We start from the raw sequence: 12647 nt of genomic DNA on the forward strand, positions 1-12647 counted from the left end.
TCACTGACACTGACACGCACCACACTTCAGCGCTGACTCATTTTTAAAGTACTCTACTAGCAGACAGAAACTCTAAAGAAACATCAAGCTACAGTCAACATCACCTGTGAAGTGATCAAGTGCTTTAGTGCTACGAATTATACTGTACCATTGCTGTCAGTACTTAAGCATGTAGCTTTGCCATAGTTTTGATTTACGGTCTCTTACCTGCCATGGTGTTTCCGCTCGCAAGAAATGCAGGACAAGCTGAGAACAAAGGGTTATGGGTAAAACAAATTAATACACATGCATTCCTATGTCTTATTAATACTTCATTAATGACTCACAGTGTGCATTGATTTACCGCAAGGCTATATTTACTCAACTGTATACAGCATATCCATCTCCCACCCCCATCGCTATTCAGCAGACATTTCCCTCGTCTCCATTTGTTTCTTTTTTTCTGACGACTATTATGCACTTTGACAATTATGATAATGATATTAATGGTACACAGGAGGGTAATACGAACAATGAAGATATTGACAGGCAGAGTTATTAATCTCCGAATGCTTATAACACGCACTCGGCACTAACAGATGGAAAGTCTTGATTATGAGGATATCTCCCTGGACGACATTTGCACGTTTTGGTTTCCAGGAAGAATGAGGTACTTACTGGCTGAGGCGGCCTCGCAGACAAACGTTATCAGCTGTTCTTCGATTTTCTTGAACGCATCCAAGTCGTCCACGAAGAAGACATGTCTCTCGCTGGGCTTGCTGGCAATGTTCACCAGCTCCCCGTAGTCGGCGTCAGCAAAGCCGATGGCGAAGATGATGTAGCCTGAGGAGACGGTGAGGTAATGGCGTGGAACAAGTGTGGATCCCACGTTGCACATTGGCGTAAGATGTTCCAGGGTAAAGCCATGAGCCACACACCTTCTGTTTGCATCTCTTTGGAGACCTTGTTGACGTCATCTTGGGACCGGCCATCGGTGAGAACCACCAGCACTTTGGGGATGCCCCGCCTTGAACCTCCTTCGGCAGTGAAGATGGTCTCCTTCACATGCTTGATGGCTTTCCCTTTGCATAGGAAAAGAGGTAAATTAGTATCTAATATTAACAACAGCAGAAACACATATTTGCTGTGGATCTGCCAAACAGCTCTTCCTAACAAGCTTTGATTTCCAGACCTAGCCAAAAAATAATAAAAAAATCAAACATTCTCTCAAAACCCTCTAGCCATCTAACCAAAATGTGAAGTTTCCAGAGATGTGTTCTTGTTAGTCAGAACTCACATCATGTAAATAACATGGTGTGTCTACAGATTTGACACATTTGTTCCTACCAAAAAAACTGAAAGCAACTGAAACACAGAAAATCAGAATTAATCTATTTCCCAAGAACTTTTAAACTTTGAAACCCTTTTCTGTTGAACAGTTTAATGAGCAGTAGGACATTTGGACCAGTAGCTTTGATGCAAAATTCTACCACCGCATGTAATCAGTCAAATCAAAAGGCCACTAGCGTGATCTGCGCTTTACATTTCCGATAAATGAAAAAATCAAATTCAGGTATTTAAAAAATAAAAGACATTTTAATGAACTGAGGTAGTCTACAGACAATCAAACCAAAATGAATAATTGTTAAGTCTTCCCATTTCAAATTTCCATTTCTAATCCTTTTAATGTGCAAGGTTACCTACAAAAGCAGCTTTCAAAAATATCCTCCCTCTTCTTTTTCAGTAAAATATGTAGCTGCACGAATTTTAGGGGCAAGAACATTACAGGAGAAAATTGCAACAAATTTAATCTGGGCCGAAGCCATGCTTCGTTTGATCTTCCGACTGTCTTTCGGCACTTTTATTAGACGGCCTGTCAGGGAAGACAAACGACAGACAGGAAAGAGTAAACATTCCTCCATGAATTTTTAAGTTACATCTGTTTTAAAATGCCGTTAAAATAAACAGGGGTAAATTGAGAATGCAATATCCAATGAGGCACGGAAACGCAGTGGCCTCTATCAGAAGAGAGAGACACTTTTTCGACGCGTCGGCCCTTAATGGAAAATGTCCTTAGCTAGCTGTGCATTCATCAATCAGAAGTTCACCTTTGAAATATGGATCATTTACAAGCAAGAGATATGAGAGATATTTCTTATAAACGACCAAAAATCCTTTTTCTGACTCTGCCTATAGGCTTCCCAAATCTGCATATTTACGACAGAGACGGAAACATTTCAAAGAGGAGCACGAGGCCGTAAACCTCCCCCAGCACACGCAGTCTTGGCTATGCAGAAAGCATCGACTTTGCTTTCTTTGGCGTAAGCAAAACATGGTCGTCTTACTGAGGTTTCAAGCCTCGGTAAGGTTAGCGGTTAATCTTACACTGGCTGCACTAGATAAAAAAACACTGGTTTAGATATGAAAAGAATATCATTGAGGGTGATCCCATTGATCCCTGTTTAATCCGCTAAATGTTAACATATGACACACTGATGAGAATTATCCCCCAATATGATCCCACAGCACAACAAATCAGTAAATACAGCTTCACATGGAAAAACTGCTTTAAATAGATCCAGAATGTGCAATTCTATCTTTAAAAATGGCATATTTACACCAGTATCTGCCGTTACTCATCCCTTCTTGCGAACATGAGGTTGTGTACCTCTGAAGCATAATGAATATGCATTGTGTTGTGCAATTTAGAGTGAAATTATATTTATACATTCAGAGCAAACACTTACTCTGCATGTATAGTTAATATACACGACAGGTGCTGGCAAATTCTGATACAAACGGAATACAATTACGCTGCTGTGCAATTTAAATATGAAAGTATTCCACTGAAAATAAACCGTAGTTAAGTCCCCCATATAAAGTTGTCAGGATTTATTTGCTTTACCCGATAATGTGAATGCTGTACTTTTATATGCGTGGCAATAATTTACCAGAGATTGTGAGGAATACTTTTTGACAATAAAATCTTTTTAAAGACAGTTAGGGCAATAAACTCCAACTATGAAATTACATCTCCACACTTAGAAATATGGAAAAAAGAGGTAGAATGGGTGTTTGGTTTGCAGTGAAAGCACCTGCTTCCTCCCCACTAAATCAAGGAGGTACAGAAAACAGATCTCGCCATCTCCGAGCTGGCCCTGGAACCCAGGGGCCCCAGTCTTCCTCGGCCCTGCGGTGGCCAGAGAAGAAAACTTAATACATGCCTGTCTTGGTATTTCCACCCTTGTATGAGATGCGTTGAACGGCGTCCAGAAGAGCCTCCTTGTCCTCGTAGGTGTTGAGCTTGAATTCGGTCCTGGCGTCATCGCTGAACTGCACGATGGCCACCTGTCAAGTACACGAAACGCTCCTTGGGCCGCCTGCTGATGTCTTTTTTTTCTTCTATGGTTTTTAGCCACATGCCAGGATAAACACGCTTGTCACTTCCCCCATTCAGATTTTTTTCAGCGTTCTCCATCGCTCACTTTAACGCACAGCTTCCCTGGTCTACGTCGGAGAGGATTTTCTCAGGTCGAGGACTTTTCAGTAGACTAGCCAGCAGTGGGTTTATTTTATCCCGGACACCTAATCTTCACAATCGCGCACCTCCGGTGCTAAAATATAGGACACATCCATTTTGCCGGACGTAAAGAGTTCAGTTGTTCTATTCCCTCCTGCTCCCAAACACACCCATACAGGCAGTGGAGCTGTGCACCCTTGCATTCAGGTTGGTGGTTGAGAGCTTTTGATGATGATCAATGTGCTCTCCCTGCAGTGTCTAGACACTGGGCCGTTTCGACCGAGCGGCCTCTCCGGGGACCGGCTCAATTCGACGTTGCTCAGCAGAGTTGGCTCTGGCCCTTGGCTCGCTGTCACCATCCCTCTCTGACAGGCTGGCTGCAGTTGCAGCCGCAGCTTGCAGTCGCAGACCAGCCCCAGGAGAACATCTAATACGGGGTCCCTGTAAGTGTGACTTGGACTGGATGTCACCCCCCAAGGGGACACAGAAACACTGATATTTCCTTATTACCTACAAGCAGCAGAAAAGCTCCTGAGCTCTGCTTTCACCTTTCAGGCAAAGCGAAGCTGACAGTCCTCAGCACGCAGAGATGTAGCCAAGGCAAATGCTCTGAAGACCCCTTTTCACAGTCCTGCCTACCCTGTGCAGTGTACCTTTCTCTTAACTGGCATCATTTTGATTTAAATGGTGGCAGTAAGTGACATGGCCCTTATGAACATAGCCTCATGACCCATGGTTAACGTCCCAGATGGGGCGTTGCTGCAGTACCCTTGAGCAGGATAATTACCCTTAAGTGATACAAAAAAGAGCCAGCTGTTTAAACTGATAAAGTTCTTAGCTGCCCTGGGTAAAGCAATAAGCAGACAGAACCAAGGTGGAAGGTAGGAAAGGTACCTGGGTGCCGTCTGAGCCAATCTTGTCAAGAGCGCCGGTTGTGCTGTACAGGAAACGGATGATCTTGTGAAAGTTATCGTCTCCGATGCTCCAGGAACCGTCAACCAGGAAGACGAGATCGGCCTTGGCGTCTTTGCACACTATATGGCAAGAAAAGCACAGGATCCTTTGAGGAAGTCAGTCCTTGGAAGGTAACATAATTACTTCCTGAACGCCTGAGGGGCGCCAAACTGACTGACAGTAATTTCCACCACATTCGCACCTCCTATTGGCTTGAATGGCAGAAACCTACAGCACCATGACATTTAATGCAAGTGGGCCAGGTCCAAGTGTTGAAGCTTTTTTCAATTAACTTCCATTAGTGCGGACTATCAAGCCAGAAGTCAAATGGAGAGCTGATCGAACAATCCTTGGCAGGACCTGCTGTCACTCATTACAAACCAGTGTCTTTTTTTTTGGCCTTAACACAAAGAAAGGTAAGTAAAGCTGTGTGTTCTGGGAATATGAAATGAGCATTTCATATTTACTAATGCTCACTAATGGACTTGTGCTATTCATATCTTTTTGCTAAAATATCATGAGGTCATTTTTTCAGCCCTTAGCCACTTCAATGCCCATTTTAATACCCTATGACATTACTGCAGTGAGACTGGTGGCCGGGATATGCTGTACTCCTCTTACAAGGACGCCTCAACCCTGAACCTCCCTCAAGTCCCCCATGGGTCCTCAAGCTGCACAACTAATCAGCATATTGCATTGCAACATAAATGTTTGCTGGTTTTTGTCTCATCAGAGCACAGATCCGCACTATATGTATCCTTGAATGAAGGGCTTGACCTCCACTGTTCATCTTAAATTTAACTGATGCAATGTAAACATACAGTTTGTGTAGAAAGTGTTCAGTCCCTTGGATTGTGACCACAATTTGGTGCGTTACAACCAAAAGATACAACGGATTTGAACTGAGTTTTTAATGTATGGTTATCTAAACATACTTAATGTTTTGTTCAGCCATAATCAGTTTCATTATAAATTTAAAGTAAAAAAGTGGAAAATATTCAACTTTAAAAAGTATTCACCCCTTTTAGTTTCTAGGTATTTTGTTTCTCACATTTTAAAGATTTATTTGCCCACTGTTCTTTGCAAAATGCAAAGAAATGTTGCAGCTTGCTTGCGGAGCAACAGTGTATAAGAATCTTTTGTTCTTGCCATAAATTGAAAAATTTTTATGGGACTTAAGTCAGGATTTTGACACGGCCCCTCAAAGAGTTTCACCTGTTTTTCAATTCACTCAAGTGTAGCTCTGGCTTTGTGTTTGCAGTCATTGTCTTGTTTATCCTGCGACAGTTTTTGATCTTTTTCAGAACGTACAAGGTTTTACTCCAGTATCTCTCTACTTTTTGCTCCATCCTTTTTACCATCTAATTTGACAAGCCTACCAGTCCCTGCTGATGAAAAGCAACCCGACAACATTGTGCTGCCACCACCATAATTCAATCTGAGGATGGTGTTTTTAAGTGGTGAAGTTATGCTCTATTTTACTACACATAGCATTAAAACCAAATAACTAATTTTTTTCATCAGACCACAGAACTCTTTTCCACGTTCATTTAGGGGTTCCCACAAACTTTTAGCAAACTGAATCTGCAAAATTTAATTCCTCACCACTTTACCATAAAGCCCAGATTGGTGGAGTACCCCCAAAATTGTTGGCTTACTCACAGTTTCTGCCGTCCCTGTTCTGACATGCTACAAGTTCTTGAGTTGCTTTTGGCCTGTTGACTGCTTCTCTGACCAATTTTCTTCTTCCTCAGCTGCTGAGTTTTGGGGACGACCTGTTCTTTGAAGATCCGGGGTAGTTTTATGTGCCCTCCATTTCCTCATAATTGATATAACAGTGCTGCTTGGGATTCTCTGTGGCTTTAAAATCTTTTTATATCCTTCATCCCACTTGTGTCTGTCAATGATTCTATTCCTCCGTTCGTGGAGAGGCTGTTTTCTCTTCATATTAGCTTGTATGTAATGACTAACAGGGGGATCTCACGCAGACAAGTTTCTTTAACCTTACAAAAAGCAGGTGAATTCACTTTAAATGGTTTAAGTACACAGAGCCGGATTTCCATCAACAAAGTGTTCAGATTCCAACGGTGACATTTTGAGGCCGTGCTTTTTCATGAAAGTAAACGCAAAGGGGCTGAATACTTTTCAAAGCTCGATTTTCAATTTTCATCTTTTATTTACTTTTATAAATGTTCAGTGTGTTTTAACCACACAAAAAATTCTAATATTTCAATCGTATCAAATATTTCCCGCAAACTTTGTACATCCACTGTATGCATCAGATAGTATTGGTGATTCAGTGCATTAGACATTTAAGATAAACACTTGAGGTGAAGTCCCTCTGTCATGGAGGGCAGCTTCTAGGACTACAGTCAGCAAATCATTATTATTATTGTACATATTTAATAAGAAGAAGAAAAAGTGGAAGAAGAATAATAAAGGAGAGACAAAAGTCCTTGCTGGGTGGTTTTGCACACTGGGTGATAAGAGTTTATATGTCATTTTGTCTTGAGTTTGTATGTTCTCTTCATGTTCGTGTGATTCTTCATTGCCCTTAGTATGTGAACGAGTGTTTTACATTGCTATTCTGTGTAAATGGATTTTTTGAAAGGAGTGTAGTGTATCAGCTAGTTAACAATCATTGGATGTTACTTTGTAGAAAAGCTTCTGCTAAATCAATAAATATAAATGTACTAATAATAATATGCCTTAAGCGAGACACTGGCAAAATACCAGCACTTAGTAAGTGTAATGAACAAACAAGCTCTGGCCTTCACAACATCAATTTATCATTATAAATCTAGATACATAAGCACTATTTTTTTAAAATTTGTATTGCAAAGAATATTTTGAATCTTAAACATATAGATAGACCCCTGGGGCCACAATTACTTCACCGAAAGTCATTCTAGAAAGGTCACCTGTCCTATGCAATATACTTATGCTAAAGATCAGTGCAAGAGGTCATCTCTTGAAAACCCTCACCTTCTCTGGCAGGGGGCACAGTTGGGGCAGGGGGTGTCATTGGGGGAGGGGTTGGTGGCTCGGTGGGAGCTGGACCTAGATGTTCGACAAAACAAACCGAAGAGATCGTTAAAGTGAAATCCCTTCCTGCAGGTAAGGGAACATCCTTCGAGTGAACCACTCCAGGGAGTATGCAAACTCCCGTAAACCCGTAACACGGTGCAGTGGGGGTTCTCAACACCCCATTTCCTTGCCAGCAGCAGCCAGCAGCCCGCATCCTTGGCTCCATTCTGGAAGAAACTGACATCCATACAGAAGAGGGAATTAACCAAACATGAGTGTTAAACACACTCCTCTGACATATGAGGTTTATATAATCATACAACAAGATCGCTTTAAAAGAAGATTTAAGAAAAAGATTACAAAAGACAAGCCTAAGTGGACTGCTTTGATTCTTCTCAGAATAACGCAAAACACTGCCAAACTGTATATTCAGGCATATTCATGTTCCAAAATAGACATTAACGAATAAACCTGATCCAAATTTAATGACAAATGTTCCATCACATGGTGGGCGTGGTGGTGCAGTGGGTTGGACCGGGTCCTGCTCTCCGGCAGGTCTGGGGTTCGAGTCCCGCTTGGGGTGCCTTGCAGCGGACTGGCGTCCCGTCCTGTGTGTGTCCCTTCCCCCTCCGGCCTTACGCCCTCAGTTGCTGGGTTAGGCTCCGGTTCCCCGCAACCCCGTATGGGACAAGCGGTTCAGAAAATGTGTGTGTGTGTGTGTGTGTGTGTGTGTGTGTGTGTGTGTGTGTTCCATCACATCTTAGCGAAACACTTTCAAAGGACCCCCAACAGCCATAGACCCGTAGACATCTCCACACACCCACCCAAAGAAATGAACGGCGTCTTAGATTAAGCAGATCTGAAATGGTGCACAAATTTGAAGGCAAACAAGAAACGATGACAGTAAGACAGCTGACACCTGTATGCCAATTACTGGAGAATCTGACAGCTTCAAGGGCTGCGAACTCTAAGTTTTGTTCTCGAGTTCCCAAAAAAAGACCTGCAGCCTTACATTAGAACGGATTCCCTGCACTGCTGGCCATTACTTTTCACAGCAGATTCTTAACTTTTCAAGAGGGAATGAATAACCATTTCTAAGCTTTATAGGCTTAATTTGTACCAGAACAAGGTAATAAACTGGTCAAATTGCATCCACCGTGTCAATGTGCTTTTAATGTTGTGAAATACCAAAGCTATAAACGCTTCTTAAAACCACATCTTGGAACTGCAGGTGCTAAAGGTACTGAAGGTGCCATCCCTTTCCCTCTTTTCACCTCCTGCAGACACCTACGAGTTTTGTCCAGGATGGTCACGGCGGGGCCCTCGGTGTCTTCGAACTGGGTGTAGACGCTGATCTTGTACTGACTGTTGGGGGAGAGGTGGTAGAAGCAGTGTCTAGATGTTCCAGCCCCCAGACTCACTTCCTGCTCCTGTCCATCTGTGAGAAATCAGACAGGTGTTAGTCATCGTGAAACAGCACCAACAGCACCCGCCCTCATCGGTCTCAGCAGTTGACATGATGGGCGTGCTTCGGCGCATCGGGACGGAAGATTTTCCGGGAGCGAAATGCAAACCCCGTGCTGCCAAGTGTTTAACACAGATGAGCAAGAAGTGTTTAAATTGTTGCAGGTTAAGCTTGTCTGCCTGATGAGTGGTCTGAAACTGATGTCTGCGCACCAGTTAGTGGCACACTATACAGAGGCACGACTAATGGAGGCAATTCATCAGCTTCACGGGCGCCTTCATTTCCAGCGGATATCTTCCCGCTACAGCGCATGACGGACCAGCAGCTGACCGCACGGAAGCTCTTAGAGAAACGGGCTTGAAAGTGACCTGTTACATACACATTCCCATCTGTGGGTTTTACATGGCCGTCACAATCAGTCACACAGCGAGGTGCTCCCGTGTGACTCGGGGGGGGAATCATATTACGGGACCTCCTGTGAGGCAGACTTTCCATTTTCTTTCTCCCTTCATTATAAATGTGAAAGCTCTTTCCAGGGATCTCCTTCATCTGGCATAGAGGAGCTGTCTTTACTATCGATGCTTTCATTTCCAAGAGCTACATTTCCTTCATGCACCTTCATTTGGCTTTAATTTATGGGTCTGAGGAGACGTCGACCAGATTCTGCCTGGAAAACACGCTATGTTATAGCAAAACAATCATATTTGGGGGACTTAAGAAAAAAAAAATCCTAAAGAAGCAGTTCTTTTATGAGTCCTAAAAGGGAAAGAGCTGCCTAAAACATTGCCAGAAGAAGTTCATTGGTTTCACACTGGACACTGTACAGACCATATCTGGAAACCATTAGAGAGATTCACTGAGGATGTACATTTCAGTTTCAATACATTCCAGTTAATAGTAACATGAACCACAAAACCTAATTCAAAAACAAATTAAATATTTGCCCACAGTCATATTGCTTCAGGTTACTTTAAACCAAATATGATATTTTTTCAAAAAAGCCTAAAGGAGCATCGAGGTTTTAAACCAATGTGTTGAAAACAGCTTTAGAGAAAGCAGTTGCATAACTTATTTTCAGCCAACTTTGGTCTGGCAACTAGTATACCAGAAATGTTGACTTGAATATAGTCTGGACACGTCATTTCTGAAACATAATTGTTAATGTAATTCCTTATATTGACTTTTGCTGCTGGGCTAAGCATTTTTTTGCAATATATTTTCGATTATGAACGCTATTTTTTTACTTTGTGTGGACTATTTCCCATGTCACAATGAGCATATGTTATTCAAAATTCAATTTAGGGTCTTAGCCAGTGCAATGCCTATACAATATGTGGTGAAAACAAATGATCAGCATAGTTCTGAACGCAATGTGACGTACATTTTAATCGACTCAGATTGTAAACTGAAACAATTTAAATCTGTCACTAGCAGCACCAGAACACAACTATACAACAAGTGTACTAGCCACTAGACAAGAGGTGCAAACATTTCTACAGTTTTATTTATCTGACCCCACTATCCTAAGCTGACACCATAGGAAGCGCCCACATGCTTGGACTGTATTACTCACTGAGCAGCGACTCGATGACAAGCCGGTAGAAGGAGGCATGCTGGTGGGGTTGCCACTGTGCACAAATGCTTGTGCTCTCCACCTGGTAGGCGTTCAGGTTCGTCACTCCCAGGTACACTGCGTGGACAGGACAGGAGACGTGCGTTACGGTCCTAAGGCGCAGCTTCTGAGATAACACAGATGCTCCATTCCAATTAAAATCAACAAAAAGTGTTCGATATAGGGCAAGCAATTTGTGCAACTGTCTTCCCTTATGTGCTTAATATTTGACTAAGGCCTGTGGGTAATAACCCATTTGTAAAAAAATAAAAAAAAACTAAGTAGACTTATTTGTTCCTTACTAGAACTACTAATGCTGACTAAGGCAAATTTTTCCGATTTAAGCAAAATATTTCTTTAATTTTGCTGATGGGCACAGATGTAATGTGAACACCAGACCACAACATGTGTTTCTTATTAGGCATGAAGTATGCAGGGCTTATTGGCTACTGTAATATAACCATACATCTCACCTTTGTCAGAAAGAGAGTATAACTCTGAATTTTGACATTATGTGTAGTTTTCCTGTATGGAAACCATGCAGTACAATTTAATTTGGTCTCAAGCAGGAGAAGATACTAGAGAAAGAAAATCAAAAACAAATCAGAGCTGGTTGGAAAGCCAACACCTGGGTGAATACAGACAAAGCTGAAAGGATGCGGCGCGATTTGAAACTCAACTCGAAAAGCAGAAGAGGAATAAAACGAAATGGTAAAACGTAAAAATCCTTTGTTTACATTATGTTATAGAACAGAGAAGAACAAAAATTGTTTTTTTTTTTCCCTCAGGCCATCACTCTCATGAACAGTTAACACCCCCCTATAGGTCTCCTGTCAGTGCAACATTATTCAACCGCTTCTAATAATTTAATTTTTATTTATTTACTTTTTTGTATTTATACTACTATTTATAGTGCAACATTATTCTATACATTATTCTATACTATTTCTAGTGCAACATTATTCAACGACTTCTAATAATTTAATTCTTATTTATTTACTTTTTTGTATTTATACTACTATTTATACTCTTGTGTTTGTATAATCCGTAAATATGTTATTTTTTTATTTATTCTGTAATTCTGCGTCAGCTGTTTCTCTGTAAATACTGGAGGCACCTAGAACCACGGTAAATTCCTTGTGTGCGTCAGCACACTTGGCCAACAAAACTCATTCTGATTTTGATTCTGATTCCGATTCTGATTTATTAGAACGGGCAGCAGCTAGCAGACCTGCATCCAAAAGGCTGGCGGACAGGCCGGCTGATATCCTGAAGACTGACCGTCCCAGGAGGACCACGTCTGCAATATCGCCAAACGAGGTACCCAACCTGTACTGTTCCACTCAAATATCCTACTGTCTAACAGGTAAATGTGGAATACCTCAAAAGAGGTATATCTTTGTAATCTCAGTGGCCGAAACAAAGCCCCGTGCAGAGGGCTGACCGGCTAGCTTTCCCTCAGGGAAGTAAATCCACAGTAAGTCAAGAAGGTCCTTGAGAAGACGCCTCTCCTTGAATAACAAGATCGAGGAACACGTACAGGCATACGGCGGAAGGCAGCAGCTCGCTTAACATCCGCTGACTCTTCTGAATTATGCATGTGACACGGAGCACCCTTCGATGAACTCCGATTAAAGATGCGCGTACACTCCGAGGGACGCCGCGTGGGCCGGTGTCACGGACAAGGCTCGACTAGCTACGTTTACGGATCGTGAGCGACAAACAAACAAGCGTGGATGGAGCTTCTCGGAAATTACCCGGCACGCGTAATAGAAAAAAAATGCATTAATCAATTAACTGTACGGTTAACCAGTTTTTTTTCAAGGCCGTAGCAGAAATCCGTGGGGTTTGTTGTTATCTGTATCAAGACACTACACCTCAGTGTGCAATAAGGGCTCGTGTCGCACGATAAAATTTGTTGCGTGTGCCCGACATCGCTGCCGCAGCACGCCGAGCGAGGGCTCCGGGCATGAAGCGCCGCACGTCTCGAATCTGATGGATGTGGGAATACATCGTGAAAGGGGGGCTCCTCCTGGCAGACTGGTTATCTGACTTTGTTCAAATGAAAACGCCTCGCTCATTTTGGCTGG

General features: G+C 42.3%; 1 protein-coding gene across 4 annotated transcripts in view; it reads right to left on the reverse strand.

The window, feature by feature from the left end:
• The window catches only part of col14a1a (collagen, type XIV, alpha 1a), an 84121-nt gene that overhangs the window by 27836 nt on the left and 43638 nt on the right, over positions 1-12647 (reverse strand). For all 4 annotated transcript variants that reach the window (XM_029260058.1, XM_029260056.1, XM_029260057.1 and 1 more), the window contains 8 exons: positions 10519-10635; positions 8772-8918; positions 7439-7513; positions 4394-4533; positions 3204-3327; positions 918-1061; positions 658-822; positions 208-246 (listed from right to left, as the gene is read on the reverse strand). In XM_029260058.1, coding sequence (XP_029115891.1) covers positions 208-246; positions 658-822; positions 918-1061; positions 3204-3327; positions 4394-4533; positions 7439-7513; positions 8772-8918; positions 10519-10635 — 951 coding nt within the window. The remainder of the gene's footprint in view (positions 1-207; positions 247-657; positions 823-917; positions 1062-3203; positions 3328-4393; positions 4534-7438; positions 7514-8771; positions 8919-10518; positions 10636-12647) is intronic.

The sequence above is a fragment of the Scleropages formosus genome, chromosome 18 (genome assembly GCF_900964775.1).
Source record: "Scleropages formosus chromosome 18, fSclFor1.1, whole genome shotgun sequence".
In the NCBI taxonomy this organism is placed as follows: domain Eukaryota; kingdom Metazoa; phylum Chordata; class Actinopteri; order Osteoglossiformes; family Osteoglossidae; genus Scleropages; species Scleropages formosus.